The sequence below is a fragment of the Trachemys scripta genome, chromosome 9, assembly GCF_013100865.1.
Source record: "Trachemys scripta elegans isolate TJP31775 chromosome 9, CAS_Tse_1.0, whole genome shotgun sequence".
Lineage (NCBI taxonomy): Eukaryota > Metazoa > Chordata > Testudines > Emydidae > Trachemys > Trachemys scripta.
The window spans coordinates 26805379-26832304 of NC_048306.1; the positions used below are offsets into that span (position 1 = coordinate 26805379).

General features: G+C 41.8%; 1 protein-coding gene across 2 annotated transcripts; it reads left to right on the forward strand.

Annotated features, from left to right (window-relative positions):
• The first annotated feature begins 8376 nt into the window (after positions 1-8376).
• On the forward strand, positions 8377-20121 carry TBX22 (T-box transcription factor 22). Of its 2 annotated transcripts, XM_034781974.1 has the most exons (9): positions 8377-8443; positions 8738-8863; positions 9596-9749; positions 10571-10672; positions 12136-12310; positions 13650-13814; positions 14619-14683; positions 14960-15045; positions 19385-20121. In XM_034781974.1, the coding sequence occupies exons 1-9, from the start codon at positions 8377-8379 to the stop codon at positions 19990-19992; spliced, it is 1548 nt and encodes a 515-aa protein (XP_034637865.1). In that variant the 3' UTR covers positions 19993-20121. The 2 variants fall into 2 exon arrangements, with proteins under 2 accessions (XP_034637865.1, XP_034637867.1); XM_034781976.1 differs by lacking the exon at positions 8377-8443 and having other exon boundaries at positions 8698-8863.
• Positions 20122-26926: the final 6805 nt, after the last annotated feature.

Below are 26926 nucleotides of genomic sequence, written 5' to 3' on the forward strand. Positions count from 1 at the left end.
AAGCTCAACGCGTTTGTTTCCACGTGTTCTTAAGGTGAATGTGTTTTGCAAGACAACGCAGATCTCGCCCTGGATGTTTTGCAGTGCAATGCGCCCTCCCCCCCTCCATGTTTCATTGCAAGCAGCAGCTTCTAACTGGTTTCAGCTCTGTTTGTGCTCCTCGGTTCAGCTCCAAAGTATCGAGGTCAGCTGACCTTCCAGCGTAGGGGGAATGAATGAGAAAGTCCCTCTCTCCAGATGTCCCTTTCCCTACAAACACAGAGCGCAGCGCCTCAGCCGCCTCGTCCGGCTTCCCTTCCGAGGGTGGATCTCATTGCTGAAGCCGGGCAGGGCTGGCCTTGGTGCTCTGGCGCCCCACTTCACCCCTTCCCTGTGCGTCCCGGTCCACATACCATTCCCTCCCACCTCTTCGCCTCCGGGGCCGTTTGCCACCATGCGGGGGATCCGAGGGGCTCCCCGGCAGCCAGGAAATCAAAGCATTTTCCTCTTCTGTAAGAGCATTTGCCATCCTCCTGCTCATGAAAAGGCAGTGAGACAGGACCCTCACCTGGTACTCTAGTCCACTTCTGGGGATGTTTCTGGCTGGTGCAGGAGGGAGATGCCGGGGCATCCTAGAAGAAGAAGAGGGAAATAAATACAACAGACACCAGCAAGAAGTATGATACTCTTTGATCCAGCAGATTCAGTTAGTATTAAAGGTGTATATGGGTAACAAGAGTATCCAGAGTTATGAGTAAATATTTAAATAATTTAACACCAGGAAGGAGGCAAAAATGGCCACTGATTTACCGACCCAATTAGAAAAGCCTGGTACTGCACATTGAAAACAGCCCCTAAATGACTCAGGATTGAGCTGTGCAGGTCATGCCCCTGAACCAAGAAGGCCTTGCCTTTAGGCTGATCCATATGGGACCACAGGGTAGACAGTAAGGACAACCCCAACCCCTCTGATATTTAAAAAACATAGTGGGAGAGGTGATCACTGAGTCAGCACATATCCAGATTCAGAAGGGCCTTAAATAGGATCAGCATGATTTTCAACTGATTCCACTGATACACTAACAACTAGTGTAGGCCAGCCCTATCTCCCAGGGTTGATGAGAGGGTAAAGACTTTAAAGGCTGTGAAGCAGTTAGAGCTCTGCTGATGAAAAGTGCTATATAAGAAATAGGTGTTGTATTATTAAGAAAGAAAGACAGACTAGTGTAAGCCTGCCTGGCAACTAGCTAGTTGGCAACCAGTGCAGATAATTTAAATTTCCACCTTCAACATGCACTTCTTTAGTATTTTACTCAGCACTTCCTGTCACTTCGAAGTTATTTGGCCTGATTCTCTTCTCACTAACTCAATTTCTGTCAGTGAAACTCCCTTGATTCCAGTGGAGTCACTCTTGATTTATATTGGAGTAAGTGAAAATATTAATAGACCCATTATGACCTTATGTTTTAGACAAAAAAGATTAAAACATTCTTTGAAATGCATTGTGGAATTTACATTGATATTATACTTCATAATACCTCCTGGATAGCTGATTTGAAGCTTCCCTTCTTCTGTTATAATTTCAAATCAATCTGAAATGTTCCTGTTCCTTCCTCTCTCTCATTACAGCTAACAGTAATTCTTTCATGGCCTAATCTTGCACAGTATTCTCATTAATTCAAATGGGAATTCCATGTGTGGCGTACTTACAATAACAGGCTCGCATATTGTAAGGCTCTCATAAGTAAAAATAGCAGAATTGCAATCAAAGCCAGACATATTTGGTGTCAGGAAAAGAACCTAGGACCTTCAGTTCCTAAACCACAGGACTCACGCACCCGAGTTCTATCAGCTGTAAGTAGGTTTCTCGTCTTCTCGGCAGGGTGCAGCCAGCCACTGTAGAGTGGTAGGGTCTTGCAGCACTCCCCATTATATTCATATATAAAATGTAACCTTCAGCAGAAGCTACATTACCAAGCACTAAATAACCTCAGATCCATCCTGGCAGAGAAGGTCCTGACACATAAGAGATCTAGGTTTTGAACAGAGCTCAGTAAATAATTGATTTTTTTGGTTCAGGAGCTGACCTGAAAAATGTTTTAAAAAATCAGTTTGAACCTTTGCTGATTATTTTCATTATTTCTCACCATAATGAAATAAACAAAAACAAAATCAGTTTAGGTTGAATTAAATGTTTCATTTGACTTGAAATTAATTCTTTCCGTTTTTCCAGTGTTTTTCACCCCTTTTTGTTTTGTTTTTTTTCACAGCTAAATTTTGAAATGAAACACTGTTTCAAAACAAATGGTCAAAACAAACTTTCCCATTTTTCAAATAGGATTTTCCTTATTTATTTGTTTGTTGCCAAAAGTATTCACCAAATTTGACTCAAATTTTCAAATAGTTTTGGTGTTTCCCAAAATGCATTTTCCAGCAGATTTACTATTTACTATTGACTTACTATTTACTACTATTAGACTTACACTAGTCTGTCTTTCTTTCTTATACAACACCTATTTCTTATATAGCACTTTTCATCAGCAGAGCTCTAACTGCTTCACAGCCTTTAATGTCATTACTATTTACTACTATTACTTACTATTGATACTATTTACTTATTGATTTACTATTGACTGCCTCACTGTAAATATCGGTCCTGATTGGCTGAGGAGCAGTCTTTTCAAGTAGAGGGGGTTGCATGAGACTGAGCCATTCTGCCCTCTGCCTCTCAGCTGGTGGGAGTCCTTTCCCAGCTACGCACTCATCTGCTGGAGCAATGTGTAGTCAGTACAATTGTTAATTCGCACTATTTATCAGGTTATATTTTTCACAGTGCGGTTCATTGTAATCCCACAAGCTATTTTTTTTTTCATCCTGAGAATACCAATTTGTTAAACAGTCCCAAGTAAATTATCTCTTCTGGTTCTAGTGATGAATTTGTTGTTGAAACTTTGTTTTTATTGGGCAGATAATGGGAGCTGGGCAGGAGAGATAGGGGAGTTTTCACATAATAGAACACTTGTGAAACACATCAGTAAAGACAATGCTTCTTACACTTTCTACTGTAGCAGAGCATTATTTCACACACTGCACAGTCAACCTGTGGAACTCCTTGCCAGATGATGTTGTGAAGGCCAAGACTATAACAGAGTTCAAAAAATAACTAGATAAGTTCATGGATGATAGGTCCATCAATAGCTATTAACCAGGATGGACAGGAATGGTGTCCCTAGCCTCTGTTTGCCGGAAGCTGGGAATAGGCGACGGGATGCATCACTTGATGATTGCCTGTTCTGTTCATTTCCTCTGGGACATCCAACATTGGCCACTGTCGGAAAACAGGATACTGGGCTAGATGGACCTTTGGTCTGACCCAGTATGGCCATTCTTTTGTTCGTATGGTCTATCTGAGTCACATGCCTGGATCTGGGAAGCTGAGAGACAAATGCTTTTGGAACAATGGATTCACTTGGATTCTACTTTATTTGGTTCAAGAGATTTTCCCTGGTCAGTGACTGTGGCTTCCCCATGTTTAAGATCCATTTTGCTGTGTTGTGTACCCTGTTCTGTTCAGTAAAAGTTGCACCCTTCACACCATTTCTCTGCATAAACGTGTCATGTTCCCCTTCAAGTCATATGCATATTCCATTATTCTGAGTTAGAGATAATTTTATAATTTAGAAGTAGCAAAACCACCTAGGCCACCTCTAAGAAGTAGAATGACAAGGCACATTCCACACATACGGTATTCTACTTACAGCAGTACATGCCATATATCTTACTTTCTATATATAGATATTTTCTATCTTGTCCTGTAATTTAGAATTCCATTTTGGTGTCTGGCTTTGTAAGAGCTAGAGTCAGAAGCTGCTGCCTATTCCCTTGAACAAGAAATGTTCCACATCTCGCAAAGGATTCAGGCAGTCCGGAAATTTCTTTGCTATTGCTGCAGTGTCAGAATATTATACATTTATCCCAACTCACTCTCAAAGTTGACAGTGACACTAGACTCTAATGTTCCAAATGCTGGGGACACGATTAAAAGGCATATGAAAATAAAACTAGACTCTTACACCTTTGTAATCCATGAAGCCACTTCTATTGTGTATATTTAAGGCTGACACCACGAGGTAGAGTGGGGAGGTGGTTATGTATGAACACCCTTGACAACTGAATTACACTTCTTTGGGCAAACCATTTAAGCTTTTCTATGCTTCAGTTTGCCCAGCTGTAAAATGGTTATGTTCAAGCTTTGCGTATAATGTAATTATGCAACCTTGGAAATGTCTGTGGATGTTAACTTTTATTCAGACTGAAGCATAAATCCCTGTTTGTGGCACATGGCTCTGCTTTTAAGTTTCTTTTAAGGCCTTTTTATCTTCTTGCTCTCTCTCCTTCCCTGTCTCTTTCTTTGCTTTGTGCTTTCCCCAGCAGTGGAAGGGGATGGATTTCCTATGACTGTTCCAAGAATGCGGTCTTTAAAAATACAGAGTGAGAGGCAGCAAGATGATCTTTCCAGAGTGAGGACACCAACAAAGGCAAAAGTAACTGCCAGTCTGCCTAGGCCTTCTCTCAGGGATGGCGGTGGACTTTCCACTCTGAGCCTTACCAGCTGGGGAAAGGAAAGGCATCAACAATTTATAATCTGTCCCTTGCCAGTGGGTCTTATGAGCCCTGCAGGAGCAGAGACTGTGACCAGCTGAAGGTCCTTTCATGGATTGAGAACTGGTTAAAAGAGAGGGAACAAAGGGTAGGAATAAAGGTAAATTCTCAGAATGGAGAGGGGTAACTAGTGGTGTTCCCCAAGGGTCAGTCCTCGGACCGATCCTATTCAACTTATTCATAAATGATCTGGAGAAAGGGGTAAACAGTGAGGTGGCAAAGTTTGCAGATGATACTAAACTGCTAAAGATAGTTAAGTCCAAAGCAGACTGTGAAGAACTTCAAAAAGATCTCACAAAACTAAGTGATTGGGCAACAAAATGGCAAATGAAATTTAATGTGGATAAATGTAAAGTAATGCACATTGGAACAAATAACCCCAACTATACATACAATATGATGGGGGCTAATTTAGCTACAACAAGTCAGGAAAAAGATCTTGGAGTCATCATGGATAGTTCTCTGAAAATGTCCACGCAGTGTGCAGAGGCGGTCAAAAAAGCAAACAGGATGTTAGGAATCATTAAAAAGGGGATAGAGAATAAGACTGAGACTATATTATTGCCCTTATATAAATCAATGGTACGCCCTCATCTCGAATACTGCGTACAGATGTGGTCTCCTCATCTCAAAAAAGATATACTGGCACTGGAAAAGGTTCAGAAAAGGACAACTAAAATGATTAAGGGTTTGGAACGGGTCCCATATGAGGAGAGATTAAAGAGGCTAGGACTCTTCAGCTTGGAAAAGAGGAGACTAAGGGGGGATATGATAGAGGTATATAAAATCATGAGTGATGTGGAGAAAGTGGATAAGGAAAAGTTATTTACTTATTCCCATAATACAAGAACTAGGGGTCATCAAGTGAAATTAATAGGCAGCAGGTTTAAAACAAATAAAAGGAAGTTCTTCTTCACGCAGCGCACAGTCAACTTGTGGAACTCCTTACCTGAGAAGGTTGTGAAGGCTAGGACTATAACAGAGTTTAAAAGAGAACTGGATAAATTCATGGTGGTTAAGTCCATTAATGGCTATTAGCCAGGACGGGTAAGGAATGGTGTCCCTAGCCTCTGTCTGTCAGATGATGGAGATGGATGGCAGGAGAGAGATCACTTGATCATTGCCTGTTAGGTTCACTCCCTCTGGGGCACCTGGCATTGGCCACTGTCGGTAGACAGGATACTGGGCTAGATGGACCTTTGGTCTGACCCGGTATGGCCATTCTTATGTTCTTATGTTCACTGAGGGGCTTTCCACAACCTCCCTTGATGGCCTGTTCAAATGTCCATGAGTTTGCTCAAACATGAAATCACCACAGGAATGGGTACATCCGTTCCCAGTGTCTTCATGAGAAATGTCTGGAAATCTCCCCGTTACAAAGAGTGGCATAAGAGTCAGAGCTGCTTTTACTTTTAGAGTAACTGACATGCTGGGGAGGTGAAGACAGAGGTCCAGAACAAAGCTTTTAATACACCTCTGTTGAGCCAGTCAGGAGGCAGAGATTTACATAGGTTGGCATCAGAGGTGAATAATCTGGTTCACTGAATTCAATGGCAGCCGATCAAGATGCATGCACTGGCTTGGCCCCAGCTACCTGAGAAACTACCTGTCTTTGTGGCTGTTGAGATCAACTGGAACACTCGCTAAAAGCCTCTGGATTTGAACATCTGGGAGCACTAGGCAAGGGGTCCGGGTTGGGAGACTCAGGTCTGGAACTCTCCTCTTCCTTTTGTCTTGGAGAGATCAAGGCCACAGGGCGTGGTATAAAGGCCATCTGTTCACTCGGAGTGACTTTGCTCTCGGTATGGAGCTCACCCACAAAATACCCCTGCGCCATTTAAGATGCAGGTGGAGGGCAAACGTGTGAGTGCACTCGCTGCTCCAGCCCACGGATAGTGACCGAGAACGGGCTGTACTACAGCTCTGCACCCAGGTCCCTGGTTGGAAAGTGGCTTCTGCCCTCTCTCCCCCAAACGCCTCTGTGCACATCGCTGGCAAAGGGCCTGGTTGCTCAGTCTGCTTGGGGCACGTTAATTTCATCTCCCGAAGCTTTTGCTGGAGAGGGACTAAGCCTAGGGTTGAGTGAGTCTGTTCGTTTTTCAGCAGCTCCATTTTGTCTTGTTTCTAAGAATGTGTGTGTGCGCCCTAGGGACAAGTGTGATGGGTGCATAAAAAGTAATCAATACATATTCGATCAGACGGATTGAAACTGCTGTGGCGTTGACCTCTGAAGAGGTTAAAAATAGTCAAGTCCTGATTCATCCTCAGGACTTCCTTAGCCGATCGACCAGACTGTTCTTATCTTTTTACACTTACCTATCACCCAGGAGGTCTGGGAGGTTAATTCAATTAATGTCTGTAAAAGCGCTTTGAGATCCCGGAATGTAAGTGGCTATTGAATTAGAGAAATTTTTGATTTATATAAATAAGAGTTGTGGATTTAGAGCAGAATGTAAATCCTGCTGTTTGGTTTGATTTTGCTTTTGCTTTTTAAATCGAGGTTCTTTATGAATCAACTTTGCTGATTTTGCGAAGTATTATATTTATTATAAAATATACTGGCTGAAATATTAACAATAGTATCCAATATCTACTTTCCCTAATTGTATAAATATTCTCAATACACGACATAGCATTTTTATCCTGGAAAAGGAGGAACGAATGATGCATTGACATTCTCAGTAGTCCTCAATAATGAGTGAATTATATTTGTAAAAATTGGTTGGCAAGGATAAATATACAGTTATTTCCCTTTCTGTCACATTTTAAACGGGATGGAAGTTGTTTTAAGGCACTTTTCAATAACATTTCCAAGCAGGAAGAAGAGATTTGTAATATTTGGAAACCTAGTCACTGGAGTTATAGCTGAAATCGTTTCAAAGGAAAGGAACTATACCCTCGAATGACCGGGTTTTGCAGGGCTCAGATTATATTTCTGTTCATCAGTAAATGAGGGGAAGATCTGTTCTGAGAATTGGTAACTTAATCGTTGCATTTTTATTATTTTAAATCTCTGAAGACTTGTGTTGTAGCCTTGCCTTTGTCTGTTATATGGACATCTGCAATACCGCGAAGCTATTCGAATTAGTAACTGAAATGAATAATTTGAATAAAATATTTTGATTTTTCCCCTTCTAATCTGCTGCAGATGCTCGCTCCTGGGTGGCAGTGATGCAGTGTCCTTGTCCTGCCTTGGAAGTGAAAACGTGTAAATGTTACATCCTTGATCCTGTTAAAAAAAATCCTTCGTCTTGCCCTTGCTCTCACATACGAAGGAGTCGCCTACACCTAGGGGTAGGGGACTACAGTTTGACTCGATGAGCTTTAAAACCCAAAAAGAGGTCAGTTTGCTTTAATAGCACCGTTTAGGTTTCCGAGGAGGGAAAACAAGGCAGTTGAAGTGAATCACACACGTTGTGTCTTAATTGGGGTAGCAAAAGCCTAGAGAGATTTTTGCTGGTTCTGGTTAAACATTATTTGCACTTTTGTTGGAAAAGTGGCCCCTAGTGTGCAATTATGTCACATTTCTTTGGCTTTTACAATTGAATGCAGAACAGTAACCTCTTTGATTTATCCTAGACGGGGCAGACTCCCTCTTTTCCCCACTCCCTCCCTCCTTTTCTGTCTTCCCCCCTTTTTTCCTTAGCCCTAGGAACTGTCACTCAATGTGTTTTACGCTCCCAACAGTTTCCAAAACAAACAGTGGTGCCTGCAGCCTTCTATTGATTCAGTTGGATGCAACAGTATCTCTCTCATGCGGCTGCTCCCCAATCGGAGCTGCTCCGTTTGCCAGTGAGGGCAGGTCTGTTCCCTAAAAATTCCTCCCCTTGCCAATCTCGTAGAACCAGCAGGAGGAATAAATCGAGGGATTTAACCTGCCGCGGGTGCCCGCATGCACGATGTGGAGGCAGTGCGAGGGAAGGGGCTGTCAGGAAGAACCTTACCGCTCCTGCCCGAGGGGGCTTTTCGCTCTATTTTAGGATTTGGGGGATTTCCTTCCCGTTTTTAAAGGATCAGGCTTGAAGTTCCGCTCGGGAGGATCCAATTTGCGCCGGGATGGCTCTAAGCTCCCGAGCTCACGCTTTCTCCGTTGAAGCCTTAGTGGGGAAATCCGCAAAGAGGAAACTGCAGGACTTCAGAGATGAGAAACAACCGCATCGCGCGGAGAAGGGAGAGGAGGACGGGACCGGCTGCAGAGGGACCGGGAAAAGCCAGGAACCTGGTTAGTATCCCCCGTTTTTCTCTTTAAATAACGTTTGACAGGAGCTGGCGCAGACATTCCTTCGTGGCTAAAGGCTTCACAAACTCACGCAAGATGGGTTCCGCTCCTCAAACTCCGCAGCCAAGTCACGGGGAGAGGCTGCGGGGAGCCTGAGATCTGCATACATGCAAAACTACAGCCATGTATGAAAAACTTCCCGAGCTCTCTGGCTGACGTGCGGAAGCAGAGCCGCATCTCCATTTGTTTCCCCAGCCCGGCAAACCAGCAGATTTCACAGAAACAGACCGAAGAACTTGCCCAGGTGGTGCACGCGAAACTTCCCGGTGGTTTGAATAAACTCCCCGAACGCCCTGTCTCACCTGAGCGCGTTCCCGGTTCCTGTGCAAACCCGTAACTAGAGAAGGGAGCGCTGCCTTCGGCTCAGGTTTGACACAGAAGGATTTGTGCCTGCCACGGAAAATAACCTTTGCCTTCCTTTTCCACCCCCGGGCCCTGTTAATCTCCAGGCGCTCGCAGGGATGGTTAGTCTAGATTTAGAGTAAACTAGACTAACCATCAGTATTCTGTATTATAGATTAAATATTTTCCCTTCTGCTGCAGCCTGTATCCAGAAAGCCAGTGCCCAGGGTGGGGGCTCTGCAGGCTGATTCAGGGGCAGGGGGGCATTTCTGTACATGTAAACTTGCTCTGAACAGGAATCGTGTAAATGCTTCTCATTTCTGTTCCTGGCAGAAAAGAGACCTAAAGCAGGCACATCAGCTTCTTTCTCGGCTAGCGCCGAAAGTCGAGAAGCGAAGGATGATATCCACGTGGAACTGCAAGGATCTGAACTCTGGAAAAGATTTCATGAGATCGGCACGGAAATGATTATTACCAAAGCCGGCAGGTATGGCAGAGCCAGTAAGCCTTGGGGTCTGGGTGTTTGCATGTAATTCATGGGTGATAGCCATAGGGTGTCTTCTGGCCCAAGAAAAACCCAGGTTCTTAAATACGTTTGTTGTGCTTTCGATTGCTTGTGCTAACGGGACGTTCTAGAGAGCGTTGTAAAATATAAAACTGAATCCATTCATTAAACCCCTTTGTCAAAGATTTGGCAACTGGACCAAAAGTAAACCAGTAGCCATGCGTTCAAAAAAAGTGTAGTATGAATTTATGCATGATAACTGGAATAAAATCTTCATACTTAATGTTCCAATATATCTCCTACAGACTATATTTGGTGTGTGTTTTCTCTTAAATATTTTAATCAACGCGAGTATTAGCAATATCGATATGAACAACATTACAAACGTTAACAACAAATGCGGGTATGTAACCTAATGTTAGAAACCACGATCAGTGGAATTCTGTTTTACTTATAGCGATCTTTTTTTTATGCATATACTTTAATATTTCCCATATAGCAGATCTTACAGCAACTGTTTACATACAGCTAAAATGTTCCTTATCTCCATGAACACCCGCGCATAACAGATATTTTACTCCGCACTTTCTGTGTAGTGTTTTGAGCTAAGAGCGACAACCCCCAGAGGATTTCACTCCTCATATTTTCGGTGCAATCCCATGTTCCCATACCTCGAAAGGGATTATTAAAAAAAATAGTTTTCGACTTTTAAACTGGGAGCTTTGTCCTGAAACTTTTTACTCCCGCCTTACAAGCTTCAAGCGAACGAGGGAGAATAACGGGCTCCTTTCTCCATCCCGCAGGAGAATGTTTCCCTCTGTCAGGGTGAAAGTGAAGGGTCTGGAGCCAGCGAAACAATATTACGTCGCCATTGACGTGGTCCCTGTGGACTCCAAAAGATACAGGTAAAGAAACGGATCCACCAAATGCCACGCGTTTTACAGCGAAACCAAGCCAGCCTGCACCAGGCACGTTGATTACAATAACTAGCTGATTACCCACGAGTCCGACCAGCAAAAGAGCCTTCTCCCCACCTCATTTCGGTGAAACTCCCTAGCGCCCAGCCTCAGAGCGGCGGCTCTCACACGTGTGAACTGCGGCAGTTTCACTCGCGCGTTGCAAAGCGCGCCCCGCTGCCTCTCTGCGCAGCAAACACCTCCGGGAGAGTTTTCTTGCCTAGGGCATCTCTGCGCTTGACCGAGGCATCTTGCAGCTCCGTAGGATGCCTCGCCTGTCTGTGCTCCCTTGACCATCCCTGCCCCGGGCGCGCACACACCCGGGGCAGGGCAATGCGTCCAGTCCCCAGCCCCTAGGCAGGTTCCTTGTGGCCTGGAGCCCCCGAGGGTGCTGGGGTGGGGAGGGGAAGCCAGCTCCGCGGGTCTGTGCGGCTTGCTCAGCAGTCACCGAATGACAGGGGTGTGAAAGGGACACGGGGTGATCGCCGCCCGGAGGGGACAGGCCCTGGCTCCCGAGTACCAAGGGCTAGTTCGGTGTGTGGGTGTGTGCAAAGATTATCGGTGTAAACCGGAGGGAGGTTCAGAGCCGGCCTTGCTTTGGGTGCAACAGCGAAATGACCCAACACAGACACACCAAGCAGCCTTGCCCCGCCCCCCAGCGCAATCAACCCGCAGGGCCGCGGGGTGCAATGAAACTAGCGCCCCCCGGGGCTGTGCGCCGGCCGGCGGGGCTCCGGGCTCCCAGGAACAATTCCACCGCCCAGGAACAGGAGCTGAGACCGGGCGGGGAACCTAAACCCAGGAAGGAAACCTGGGGGGGGGGGGAAGAGTTGTTTCTCACCTAACCCCCCACACACATCGGTGACACAGATGACGAGGCAGAGGCCGACAAAGCAGCGGGAGCAACTGATAACTCCGAGTTTGAATTGCAGCCCTTTAGAAACACATTTGTTTTAGCGGGCGCACGTGCGCACAGGGAGAGTGTCGTGCGCGCAGGGAGAGTGTCTGCAGCGCGGAGAGCCCGCGGGGGTCCTGCTTCTCCTGGCCAGGCGTACCCCCCCCCTCCTTGCCCCCGCGCTGCCAGCCCTGAAGGGATGGGTGAGGCCGACCCAGCTGCTGGGTTTCCCGGTGCAGGGCGCACACACCTCCCTGCAGGCCCGGCTGGACACAGCCTGGCTTGGGAAACAAGCTCCACCGCTGGGGAGCTGACGCGGTGCCCAGCCCCGGCTGTGAGCCTGCAGAGCGCTCGAGCTCCGCGGATTTCACTTAGCGGCGCAGATCAGTTTCCTCGGCGGCCCTGGCCCTTCGCCTTCCTGCTGCGCCCCTGGGGAGCCACAGGCCTTCCCTCGGCCTCGCTGCCGGCCCGGGGTCCGGCTGTTGTCTGCTGACCTCGCTGTGCCCTCCCGTTCTAGGTATGTCTACCACAGCTCCCAGTGGATGGTGGCTGGGAACACAGACCACTCCTGTATAACGCCCAGGCTCTATATTCACCCGGATTCCCCCTGCTCGGGAGAGACCTGGATGAGGCAAATCATCAGCTTCGACAGGGTGAAACTCACCAACAATGAGATGGACGACAAAGGGCATGTAGGTGTGGACTTAGCTCGGTTCTCGTCCGGCAGGGGGGAGGGAGACGGGCAGCGGCAGCCCCCCCCGGGGGGGGGACCCCCCCCCCCCCCCGCAGCCCCTTCAGCTTGATTTCTTGTCTGGAGAGAATCGTCACTTGCCCCTGGACGGGCAGAGGTGGGAACGGGTTTAGGTGGTTGCAGTGCTGGGTGCGGGATAAATGCACTTGAACAGTGTGTGGAGCTTTCTCTCGCTGTCCCTGGGCCATCCCGCTTCCAGTCTGTGGCTGGATCCGGGGCACATGCTTCCAGGGGAAGCTGAGGAAAGAGGGACTGACCAGGAACCGCGCTGGGGGCTCCAGGCCCCCCTTGGGGCGAGGCCAAGACCAAGACCCTAAAGACGCAAAAAGCAACAGAGAGTCCTGTGGCACCTTTAAGACTAACAGATGTATTGGAGCATAAGCATGCGTCTGACGAAGTGGGCATTCACCCACGAATGCGTATGCTCCAATACATCTGTTAGTCTTAAAGGTGCCACAGGACTCTCTGTTGCTTTTTACAGATCCAGACTAACATGGCTACTCCTCTGATAAAGACGCAAAGCGTTTTTCAGGCAAGTCAGATGCCAGCCAGGGAAGCGCCACGTGGACTCAGTGGGTGTCCATAAGCACCAGCCTGAGTGAGACCCGTTATTCCAAGTGCCCAGCACCCAGCAGAGATCGGGAAGGAGGGTTATATCTGCACACAAGAGCCTCAACCTTACAGCCTTTCCACTGCAGTCATTTGTGACAGAAAGCGCCTAAATCCTGCACTGCTGGGGGGGGAGGGGCGATAGATTTTTAGGGAATATCCCACACTCAGCTACAATCTGTCCCTTTCTTCTTGAGTTAAACGAACTGGATTTTCGAGTCGCCAATTCCTATCCGGATCGGGGGGGTTGTTTTCCGCCCGAAATATTGTACGAAGATCGGGAGAGCAGTTTGGAGGAGGCGCTGCCAGTGGGGATTTGGGGCGGAGGAGAAACGATCACCAGAGAGCCGAGCCGTTGAAGCTGGGGAGGGTGTGTGTGTTTTGCTGGTATTTGCAAAATAAAACAAACGGGGCTTTACAAAGCAAAATGGACACACACACACACACACAGCCTTCCCAGAGGCGAACGCAAATGCGAGTTTACTAACGCGGTGTTCAGAGTCAGGGGGAGAATTGATTTCGAGGCAGTTGCTGCAGCTCGGGGAACGGGAGCAGGCGGGAGCGCCTTGGCTATTGCTAATGGGAGAAGAATTTCAGTCGGACACAGGGATTCTTGTCCCTTTCTGTGCGGAGGGGAGAGCTGCTCACCCTCTTTTCCTTGTAATTTACAGATTATCCTGCAGTCCATGCACAAGTACAAACCCAGAGTGCACGTGATTGTGCAGGATTCCAGATTTGATCTGGCCCAGATCCAGTCTCTGCCAGCGGAAGGGGTTAAAACCTTTTCATTTAAGGAAACCGAATTCACCACTGTAACGGCTTATCAAAACCAGCAGGTAAAGCGGCCCGGGGAACAAGGAGACCTTCACCTTTGCTGGATTTCTGGGAAACAGAACCGCAGCTGGAATCCTGGATTTTTAACTTTGTTTTTTTTTATTAATTTTGAGCATGTTCCATAACACACGCTAGGATATATTGTGGCCTGTTACTGCCAGTTTACGCAGGGCTGGTATTTTCAGTAAGAAATCCCTGGAGATTTGCTCTCCCCAGGGACTTGACTACAACAATAATAATAAATACTAATTGTATTTAGAAAAGGCCTGATGCTGCGAGGTGCTGAGTCCTATTCCTATTGACTTCAGCACCTTGTAGGACCGGGCACTGCTCTCACAGACTGCCACGGCACTAGGGGAGCTAGGCGGTGCTTTGTAATAAACAACGCGGTACAATGTTATGGAAATAGCATTAAAAACACGTGCACAAAACTGCAGATAAAATAAACAGAAGGGAAACTTGTTTAGAAAATATCAAAGGGAAAGGAACTCAATCTGCGTGAGATTAAGGAATCATCATAATAATTAATTAATAAGTGCTGCTTTAAAGTGCATAGGGAGGGAGGGATATTTATAATAGAAACAATTGCCATATTTGGGCCAAATCTTGTCCTGTCGTTTCATTGAAGTCAACAGGGCTATATGGAGGATCCAGGAAAGCAGATTTTAATCTAAACAATACAATTCAATATAACAATCAGCAGAAGTGAGGAAAACTATACCCCTGTTATATAATTTTAATCCTACTTTCGCCTGGTTTTATTTACTCACTACAATTATTTGATTATTGTAATTTTTAATCTGTAGATTACCAAACTGAAAATAGACAGGAATCCCTTTGCTAAAGGATTTAGAGACCCTGGGAGAAACAGGTAATTTTTATAAATTGTCATCCACAAATTCTATGCATTCTCATGTGTGTAAAAAGATCTGTGCTCTATTTCTTACTACTTTTAATTTACTATTTTAATTTTAGATTTGAAATGACTTTGTTAACTGACTGGAAAGAAAGAAAAGAGAGAATGCTTTAGAATATTTATGTAATCTTTCTTTAGGAAAGATATCTAGTAAGGCAGGAAGTCCGCAAATGTAATTCTCTGCAGGAGCCATATCCACCAAGTCACTGAATTCCAAGTTCTACTTTATAGGGGAGTGCTGGATGGACTTTTGGAAACATATCCATGGAGGCCACCACTTACTCTGGATTTTAAGACCTTTGGTGCAGAAACCCAAGGTGAGTTTTGAATGTTCAAGTGGTTTCTAAAGTGTAAACAAAATTAAGCGTAAAACAGAAATAATCTAACTGTTGTGCATGCGGGAAATGACATGACATTAGCAGGATGCCATTCTAGGTGATGGCACTGCGATTAAAGGATTAGAATTCAAATTTACTGCCTCTGTCCTTTCTTGATGTTTATGCTTAATAACTACCTAGTTGATTGTTTCTGTGAGCGAGACAATATTTTTACATTAACTCTTTATTCATTTTCAAATCAAATGACATTGAAGAATAAATAAATATCTAAAAAGGACAAAAAAGTAAATATATTAAGTCAATAATAACAACAACTCGTTTAGGGACAGCTACCTCAGGCCCTGATCCTGCAAAGAGCTGTGCCCAGGAGGATCCTTGCACCATTTCAGTGGGGCTCCATAGAGGTGCAAAATTCCACCCTCCTGGAGCTTATTGTAGGTTTGAAGCCTTAAAGACCATCTGTCACATTATGTTTTATCTGGTGACTAAAGGCCATCTTGAGATGCTTGAGTTAATGCCATCATATTTGAACATCTGGTGGTGGGGCATCTTCAGTGAAGGACTCTTTGCTATAAAATTCATTCCCTCTGCTGGTCTGAGCTCCACCTTTTCGGGTGTGAAGTCTGTATTCTTTCCATGATAATGTGTCAATTAGTTAATTATTAAGTGCTGTAGTTAATGTATTTTAGCATTGTGCATAAACTTAAAGATTTTGATAAGTCCATGTATTAAATCTAAAAATAAGAGTACATACAATAAAATAAATATTACACAGAGGAAGTGAGTAGATACCAAACAACATTCCGTAGACCTAATTCCACATACCTTATACAAGAAAGACTCCTGTAGAAATTAATTTAAGGAGTATGAAACTTGCCCCATGAACATTTTAGTAATGCTTTAATGTCCACTAACCATTCAACTGGAGCTGAGAATATTGCAGGATTCACACCTATAACTTGTATGAAAAAATAGTATTCAGCTATATTGGAGGGATATTTAGAATAGGTTTGTTATTTTGCTATCTTGTATGGATTTTGTGACATTTCTTGTGATTGTCCATTCCATTCTAGAAAATTATCTTGAAATAGGATTATAATAATATCTAATTATATTTTCTATGGTTTGCTACTATTCTTTTTTGGATAAACAAAATCCAATGCTTAAATAGTAAAGAATATGATACAATATGTAGAAATTATCAATAATAAGACATTTAACTGCTGCAAAGCTGCAAATAAGTGTTGCAAGATTTTTCAAATAAAAATGATCTCCATTGAGAAATTATTCGTTTGGAGCCCAATCCTGCAGAATTTACACAGGCAAAATGTCCACTGGAAGTTTTGCTTGAAGAATGTCTGCTCATAGAGCCAGATGAAAAACTGTGACTCTACCACTGGAAAACACTTAAAAAAAAAAAAAAAAGGCTATGCTTACCAATTTAACACAGTCATTTACCTTATGAAAAATTTGAAGATTTCTATATTGTGGCATATACATCCCACATTATCTCAAAATGTGAATGGTTTCTACTTTATAAGATCAAGAACTCAAGATACATAGATATAGAGGCTACACACATAAATACTGTATAGAATTGATGATGGTGTGGGATGTTATAAAAGCTTTTTCAGCATGAGTTTTGGATGGCTGCATTACACATACGCGGCCTTAAGCAAAAGATAGCTAATACTGTTCAGAAGTTTGTAATGTTAGAAATAGTCCTAGAGGAGATGGATTAGTGGGCAGAGTGCAGGCAAGATGGTAAAAGGTGCATGATGAAAGCCATTTATGATGTGCATTTCATAGAAGTGCCAACTTTCATGGGTTTTATTGCTAGTCCCACAATATTCAGTGTTTTTCTTAATGGCCAATTTCCTGGCCATATGAACATATCTGAATCTCAGCTTTCATTTAAATAAAAATGAGTTTCTAGACATCTTGGTGGTGGAGAAAAGCTTGAAAACACACATCCTAAGGGCTTAAAACCTAGAAGGCAAATGATTTATTTAAAAAAATCTCATGGTTTTTCAAGACAATGTCATGACTTTTTTGGGTCCAACTGACTTTTGAACAATTGGGCTGAGAATACTGATATCACCTTCACTTATATGCTGTGGGCACACACACACATACTATGATACATGTACGCACAGCTTGGTCTAAATACCCATTGTATTCAATGGGAATAAGATCAGGTCTAAATATTTGCACTGCAAAGAAAGCTAAGTGACCCAGGAAAAGTTTTTCAGTGACTTGTTGCGATGATTTGCTATGCTCTGCTTGCATTTCTAAAACACTGACAATGTGTCCATTAGCTAGTCCTAAATAGGACTTGCATTTTTTTTGTTAATAATTTAACTAAATAATTTCAGAACATGACAAAGCCATCTAGTCTAAACATGCCTACATAGATCCATCAGAACTGTAGAGCAGCTTACGGATGGGCAAGAATTTTCACATTCCAAAAGTTAATAGACCTGCCAAGGAATGGTACACTACTAATAGTGACACACACAGAGCGCAGACAAAATGAATACTGTAGATGCTGAAAAAATCTCAGCAACAATATATTTATGGTACCTAATAAAAATGCTGAACCATATTTGCAGTATTATTTTATTCATTTCCCACCCCACAAAATCCAAAGATCTATTGGAAACCATTTTATGTACATTTTAAGGAGCATTTTAAGTTTATAATAATATTCTACACACTGTCCCCGACTTAGCTGCATTGAGACGACTTGTGCAAGTTTAGATAATGATCTTGCCATCACAAATGTGATCTTACATTGCCTAAATTGACCCCAAAACACTATAATATTAATGAGAATTAGGGAGGAGGAGGAGAATGGGTCCTTTCTGTTGCCTGCTCCCTCTCCCATTGAAATCAATATTAAAACAGCAATTGACATCAGTGTGAAAAAGATGAAGCCCTTAATGTGCAAAAATATGCCATCATTCCTGTAAATACATACATGATATGGTCTGCAGTTAATCCGAGAACAAGAATAGTTTCTACATTGCATCACTTCTTAAACTTTCACATTATATCAGTCTCATACACTGACAGCAAAAAGTATAGAATATCAAAAGATTCCTCATAGATCATTACATATAAAACCTGACCAGATCATGTCTTGCGTACATGAATTTGAATTATACTGTAAATGAAAAAAGATCCTAAACATGCCTCAACCATTTTACAAATATTTGTAAAAGCAAAAAGCAACTGGGGATATTTTGTTTTTTTTTCCATGACAGCATTAATACATATAAATAAATGAGAAAAAAGTAGATCCAAAATTTTGTGATATAAGGTGCAATGGAGCTGTGCTAATACATCTGCAGGAGAAGAATGGGACTTTTAAATGATGCCATCTTAAAATAATGTCAGCTTAGTAACAGGAATACACATTGCTGAAAACTTGTGCTGAACAATGGCATTATACACCAGTAACCTAATAAATGTAAAATAAGTGGATGCTGTTTTTCTAATAAATTTATGAAAGCACTCATTGATCCACTTCAGAAAATAGGATGTTAAATTGAAAAGAACGTTTAAAGTTGTTTGAGAAACAGTGACTAAAGATGTCTTATAAACTGCAGTGGAAACTAAATAAAATGAATCAATTCCTGTGATCAGGGGTGCAAGGCAAAATCACCATCAATGCTGAATAAGAAGTATTTCTATTGTTATATGCAAGGACAATCCCTGGAAATCACGAGGAAAATAGAGCACATTGAAATGACACTGTTCATTTATAAACAGAAGAAGAGAATTGATTATACATAGAGGCCTGATTCAACAAGGTATTTAAGAATGTGTGTGAGTTTCAGCACCTTAGAAGTTCCAATCAAGTTACTGGGACAAAAAAAGAGAGAGGTTAATGATATAACAAGATATGATCAATATACAGGATGTTGCTTAATACTGTTAATTCTGTACTAAGATATGTACCTATACGTGTCAAGAGAATGTAATTGTAATGTCTTATTGTAAACGACCCAAATATCAATAAATAAAATCTTTCCCCGTTCCTGCCGCAAAAAAGTTAATGGGAGTAGTCACATGTTTACATACACATGCATGACTACCTTGCTGAACTGGGGCCTAAATAACAAAGATTTGATGCATAATTTATGGATGGATCTTGACATAGTCCTGCTTGCAGAATTCCCTTTGAAGTCAATGTAGCATGCTATCATTTTCATCTAAATATCTACTGATTCCAGTGTGGTCAGGATTCCACCCATAATTCTTATTTGTTAACATCCAATAGCATCATTTTGATGACTTTTGCTTTCATTTTTAGATGGGAGTTCTGGTTCTTCACCTACAACCTCAAGTGGTGGGACGCCATCTCCTCTGAACTCCTTGCTTTCTCCATCTTGCTCACCTCCTACGTTTCACTTGTCAGCGAGCAACATTGGAGGGTCATGCCCTGAAACATATCTACATAATCTCAATTTGCCCCTTTACTACAAGATTTGTCCTACAAGTCTTTTGAGACAACAGTCACTTGTATTTCCAAGCCACGAAAAACTGGGAGGCACTCCACATATTTTGCCCCACTTCATGATGGATGTGCCTGTGCTATCTTCCCTTGGCATAACAAATCTGAAAAATGGTAAATCTGAAGACTTAACTGGGCAGTGTCTACAAGTACCCAATTCTGCTAATCAAATGTTGTATGGATTACATGCATCTGGAAACATTTTCCCATCAAGTCCCATTGCTCGGGAAGCACTTAATTGTTCTTTACATTCTCCATATGGCTTGTATGGTTATAACTTTTCTATGCCATCTAGACTGATGAACGCAACAAGCCATTTCAAAGTGAATGACAGCATTCCGACTTCTTTTAGAGATGGCAGATGTAATCATTCTATCTGGCACTCAGCAATTAACCATTGCCTCTAATGGAACTATATAACGTTTCTAACGCAGTGACATGTAAGCAAGTCTTTTCTTCAGTCGTTCCCAAAGGTTTGCTGATTATTGTATATAAAGTGCCTCATAATACAGGAGTGACCTGCCTCGATATTTAACGTTTCATATGCAACTGTGTTGTAAAAAATGTTCTGAGCATGGGGGACAACAAAATAGCCAACAACAGAGAGATGCCTTTTGGTAAGCATTATTTATGTAATGTTCATAGGATAGGCGCAAACTTTACATTCACCCTTTTAATATTTGCACTCTGCAGCAGGAATGAACCTCAGCAACTAAGTATAATAAATACACAGTACTTTAAACATTATTTTCATGAAACTCTTTATCTAGCTTCCCCTTTATTATCTTGAAGATGAAGGGCTAGCTTCTGCTCACCTTACTTGAGTTGTCCTACTGATGTTAATGGGACTATCTGAGGCCCTGATTTAGCAAACCGTCCCTATTCAGCTATGTGCTTAAGCCCATGGTTAAGACTTATTGACTTTATGGGGCACACTTCGAGCGAAGCAAGCATCTTGCTGACTCAAGACCTGAATGAACCAGCTTAGCAGGATTTGGTCCCAAATCTAAACATTTGATGTTGAAGGAAGCAAAGACTGACCCACAGTCCAAGGGCTTGATTATTCCTGGCCTAGAGTGGTGGGGAAAGGGCATCTGATGAGAGAAGAGTTCAAGGTGCCTTCCTGTGCCTGTGCCCCTACACAGCACACTCTGCTCATTGTGCTTTCCTAAGGACTCCACTAGATAATGCTGAAAGTGGCACTAGCCCATTCCAAAGTGGGCAGGGAGGACAGGGCAGGGCCATGTCACCCTTCATGTTGGCCAGCTGGTCCCATATAAGGGGAGCTCAGGATGCAGATCTCAGAACTCCAGGAAACATTGAGCCTAAAAGTGAGACAAAACTTTTCCTGAAGCACTTGCTGGGGGAGTGCTCATCTGCATTTCCTCCAACCCCTCAGGGCATGAAGGAAAATAGGAATTGCCAGACTGGATCAGACCCATGGCCCATCTAGTCCATTATCTTCTCTCTAACAGTGGCCAGCATCAGGTGCTACAGAGAAAGGTATAAAAAACCTACAGCAGGCAGATATGGGGTAATCTGATGGCATAGAGATCTCATATTGATCCCTAAGAGCTAGCGATTGACAAACTCTGAAGCATGAGGTTTTAATTCCCTCCCAATTATTTTTTTTTTAGCATTAACTGTTCTAACTCTGGATAGTCGTGCTACCCATGTAAATATTCTCCACCACACAAGGGCACAATAGAACACTAACTGTAATCCACAATTCGAGGCATGATATTTATTTTTCTTTATTTGATGTATATTCAGGCCCTTCCTGAAGTCAGTTGATTTGTACATCTAACTCGATATATAATAGACATTTGCAGAGAATATTTGACAGGAATCAGACAGGTTGTGGAATTAGAACTAGAGAGAGAGAGAGAGAATCCTGAATTTACAAACATAAAAATGGTACTACATTGCAAATGCACGTGGATTTAAGAATGAAAAGTTATTGGCAAAATTCTATTTTTACTCTCATTCATAAATTTTAGTGAAACTAGACAAAAACAGGAGCAAATGCTGTTTAAATAACACAGTTTGAAGATTTATTGTCATAGGACTTTTCTAAAATGCAAATGCATTCTGGAGATTGGTAGCTTTAACATTTCCTGCTGGTAGAGCTGCCTGTGACCTATTCACACAACTCTTACATATCAATAAGAGATGAGTGCTTAGGATATACATAACTCTGTTAAATTGATATCAAAACAGTAATATTGGAAAAAGGAGAATATCTGCGTTCTAATGTTATTTTTTAGCAATGTCTAGGGTTTTGTTTTGTTTTTTAATTAAAAGTGAAACATTGCAATGAAGCACTGTTTATAACCAAATGTCTTACAACCACCTTCACCCACAATGGGACAAACCCTGACTGCTTTACTCACGTGAGTAGTTCCATTGAAGACAATGGACCAGATTTTGCACATTTGTATCACAGAGATCAGAATATTGGTTCATCAGGACTGCTCACGAGAATAACAGGAGCAAGACATGGTCCTAAATCTTGACTAAATTACTGGGGGAGCAGGAGGAGGCTCTTCTAGATCAGTCATTTCTTTCTGGGTGGATGCAAACGGTAAATCCCAAATTCCACAATAACAGCAGTGATTAAATAAAATATTACAATCATGATAGATTTGAAGTTGTGGAACAAAATTGGTATTTGTCCACTTAAAAGAATTGATTGAAACCTAAGCTATAAATTTTTGGCATAGAAGACTTTATGAAAAAGTATCATTTAAATCTGGATCAAATAAATTACATTTTTATTTCCCAGAGCTGAGCGAACAATTTGTCAAAATCACCTTCTTTTTCCATTCACAGAATGTATGATGTAAACAGAATATGATTTCCTCAAATGTATTTGTTATTTGATTAACTTTTCTCCACTTTTCTTTTTACCTTTTAAAATGAGCAATCAAACATTTGAGTTGTATTGTTTAGTTATGATCATTCTTATGAGTCACGTTATATTGTTTATGGTTCCTGATTGGATATGGATAATTCAGGTTCCTGCTGTGAATACAAATGGGAAACAAATTTAAAATGAAGTTTTTCAGAAGCAGGCAAGCATAACTTTTGTGTTCCTTGAGCATTCCAGGAAAACCCAATCATGCAATTATTTGCAGAGAGCAAAAAGGGGAATGCAAACATCGCTAATCAATTGTTTAACATGAATATTTATGGGACATTTTTGTTGTGCTCATGCAGCGCAATGTGGTGGTGCAATTGTTGGCAAACTCTCAGTGACTATCAAATACTTCAGCTAAATTCAAAGGTACATTTCATTGTGCACTGGCAACATCTAGTATGAGCCAAAACCTATTCACCTTACTCCCTCCTAGAGCGTCTTCAGTGATATAGCACAAGGAATTTGGCCCACAGAGTGAATATTCAGTACAGTGAGCCAAATTTTGTTCTTGGCTACAAGTGTGGAACTCCACTGGCTTTACCCTTCAGATCCAAACCAAAGGAAAAAGGAGATTTGTTAGATGTATAAAGGATAGAATAAGAATAAGAATAAACTCTGTATCAAAAGGCAAATAATATAAAGGCAAGATGTTAGGATGTAGATGATGTGAATTTATTTTACTGTTTTTTTTCTCTCTCCTCTTGCGCTTAGCTCTTAATTGTATAATTTCAAACACCAGTTCTGCTTCCATTGAACTTAAAGAGAGTTTTACTAGTAATTTAAATGGGAACAGACTCAGGCCAGTTCACTGACTCATGAAACCTCACAAAGGGGAGTGGAGCATTCTCTACCATTTACTTGCTGTGGTGGTAGCACTGTAGACAATGAAAGGAGCGAGGCTCCTGATCTGGCTCCCGCTGAAGACAATGGAAAACCCCCATTGACTTCAGTGGGAGGCCTATGAGTGGGCTTCAGGGGTTCTAACTCACAGGGCCACAGGTATGAGGTACTTACAGAACCAGACATTGGTATGAACAGTCTTATCCAAAAAGGAATCAACACTTTGAGTGAAAGTGTCTGGAGAATATTATGCACTTTACACATACTACAAAGGTGAAGGAGAAAAGGCTTCTGACTGGCGTGATATTAAACGTATGATTCAAGAACCCCATGAAGTACTTTTTAACACACCTCTGTTGAGCTGTTTCTAAATGTAATTCTGCTATTTGCTGTTCCACCAAAAAGTTTTATGGAAGTTTGCAGATTTTGACTCTGCGGCTGGACAAGTGATTAATAAGAAATACATAGACAAGCAAGGCACTGAGGAGGGGTGGGAGAGGGCAGGAGGAGAGAGATGCCACATTTTGACCTTTATATAGCAAGCACTATATAGGCCTTTCAAAAACCTAACAGTTGATCAGACTGAAATAAATGACCCAAGGTTTTCGACCTGTGGCTAGACGTTTCTGCTTAGGTGGCAAAACTCTGGCTAACTATTCCAGGTCTGATTTTCTTCTCTCTTACACCAGTTATGCAACATTGGCTTGAATGGGATTACTCTTGATTTACATTGGTATAAATGAGAAGAGAATCAGGTCCTTTGATTTTAGAACATATAACATATTTTTTCCATTTCACTGAACATTCCATTTCACATTTCATTGTTCTCTCCAGCTCCATAATGATTCTTTTTAAAAGAGTCACCAGTTTATGACAATAGCCTTGGGAATTCTGGCCCCAAATCAATGAAGGTGCTTAGTGAAGTCCACTAACATGGCACATGCTGGGCTTATTCCGTGTACAGTACAGCTATTGGAAAGGATGTGATTTGAGCTTCCCTGTGAACAGTTGGAGGACATTTCATAATCTGTGGAGTCCATGCAGGTCAGAAAACCAGAATTCCAATCAGGCTGTGAATAGCTAGCCCAGGAGACAGTATCCAGATGCGAAGGGTCCAACTTTTGATAAATTGGGAGAGTGCCAAGCGGAGCTAACAGCTACATTTGTAATAGCCATGATGGTATTTTTGCCAGAATTTGAACACCATTGTATATATGGTTTTGTTTATAGTAGAAAAGCTATGTCCAAATGATCAGTGATGACTTACAAGTTTCCTTTTAGTCTTACCATTTTAAACTGCTAGTAGTGATGACTGAGTGACAGAACATGAGAAAATAAATCACCACCATTACTTCAAATATTCATAATAGTAAATCTTTTTTTTTTAAAATGTGCAAACGGAATGAATGGAAGACAACTTCAAAAGGACCATATGTCCATAACATGCAGGTGTAGTCTATATACTATACCAATGAAGTTCTTTTCTTTACTATTACGTGGAATATATGACAAGTGCAAAACTTCCAACTTTCTAGCCTCCGTCAGTGGATTGAAAATAAAATAAACATAAAAATGCTGTGTAGGTGAATTAAATAGGGAGGGAAATACATTTCTCAAAAGCTGAAACTTATTCCACAAATTAAAATGTTGTTAATCCAATCTCAGATTCAAAGCAATTCAGAAATATCTTATTATATTTACAGTACTCAGTGAATTGAATTGACAATATTTAAGCACTGTTTTTGTACTCCACTTTGGAATATGCTACATTTGTGTTTAGAAACCTCTTCTTCAATGAGACAAAATAACAATAGTGTTTGTGAATCCAACTGTAGTTTACCAGTTGGTTTCACCAGAATTTAATATGTTTACTGGCTATGTTTAAAATAAGCCAAATGCATCGTTTGGACATTGGTGGTAGTTGCTTTGATATAAGTGCCTTAGTATATATTTAATCTTCTGAGGTTTGGGCTGCAATTAGATGATAATTTGTATTAAAATTATATATACAAACCTGGATTGGATGGCAATATAAAACAGACAAATAAATATATAAAACACTTGAAACATATCCAGTATTAAACGTATTTACATGTGTGGTTTGGGCCATTTCAGACATGCTGTTCCAATAAAGTTATAGAAAGGAAAAGAGCTAGTATCACTTCCTCCAAAAGTTTCAAATGTTCATGTTTACAAATTTGTACTGCACATTAATATGTAAACATACCGTATTGGGAACAGATGGAGATACAATATTTACATGTTCTTTCTTCATATATATATATATATATATATATATGCTGGTTTTGTCTCCTAAAAGCACCTGAAAGATGTACTATTTAAAAAAAATATGGATGCAAAACCAGCCAAATCATACCACATTAAATTGTTATTTTAATTTTCTTGTATTGCGGTCGTTTATTTGTCTAATATATGGCCTCATTTTTTTTATTTTCATTCAATATCATTTTGAAGATCGTGTGTACTGACAAGGATAATGATCAATACTGACGCTTTTCACCAAACAGAAACAAAATCTTTGTATGGTGCATATGGGAAATGGCGCTGTAATTTGAACATTCTGAAAAAGATAGCCATAAATCAAATCGAAATATTATTATTTCACAAAATGAAATGGCCTGACACTTAAATATGCAGGTACTATATATTGTAATTATTTGTATTGCAGTAGCATGAAGGAGTTCTTGTCATGGACCAGTACCTTGTTGTGTTAGGCGCTGTACAAATATAGAACAAAAAAGATAGTTCCTACCCCAAAAAGCTCAAAATATAAGAGACAACAGATGGATACAGACAGATGGGGAGCACCAGGAAACAATCAGACAATACTGAGCTACATGATTGACAGTGGTCTCAGGATACCAACTGCTTAACCATTAGCAAGTTTTCAGTAGACATAACTGCAAAGGAGAGTTTTACGAAGGGATCTGAAGAAGAACAATGATGTAACTTCGGAGATTTTCAAGGGGAACCAATGTCTGAGAAGCAGCATGGGAAAAAGCACAAAGATGTTTGTTTGCATATTTAATAGGAGGTCCGTAATAGTTGGCTTTACTGACTGAGCAAAGGCAGGGTCTGACATCTTAATAGTGTAGGAGATTATAGGTGGCATGCAGATAAGCTGGGGATGGAGTGGATTTTTATTTCAATTTTAGGTTTTGTCTTTTTTGAAAAAGACTTTGTTTAAGCAACCTAGCCCTCTGATTAGCTCTGTTTATTTCTGTATAGCTGGGCATCTCCCTACTTGGTGGACCACTTTTTATTCTGGTGACACTGACATAACTGTGATGAGCAGAGGCTCTCCTTTGGTTTCCAAGAGATGAGGCTTCTGGCAAAGCTTACTCTGGGAGGAACCCCAACTCTGGAATTTGCTCCTCTATTAATGTGAAACAGCCTGTAAAGGGCATGTCGCAAAGCCCTTTCCCCCTGGGTTTTCAGGGTGGAAGCAATTTAATGAAGACTGGTACATATGAGTAGGGTGGTTTGCTAGCTTAAATATTTATTATCTGGTTGGCAAGCTCTGGTTGGGAATGAGTGGAAGCTGCTGGTTTTATTTCTGC

What these genes read in the sequence shown, in the direction of transcription:
- TBX22 (XM_034781974.1), top strand. Translation starts at nt 8,377, where the DNA reads ATGCAACAGTATCTCTCTCATGCGGCTGCTCCCCAATCGGAGCTGCTC. An exon ending in ATTATTACCAAAGCCGGCAG is followed by an intron (nt 9,750 to 10,570) that starts GTATGGCAGAGC and finishes TCCATCCCGCAG; the next exon opens with GAGAATGTTTCCCTCTGTCA. An exon ending in AGAGACCCTGGGAGAAACAG is followed by an intron (nt 14,684 to 14,959) that starts GTAATTTTTATA and finishes TCTACTTTATAG; the next exon opens with GGGAGTGCTGGATGGACTTT.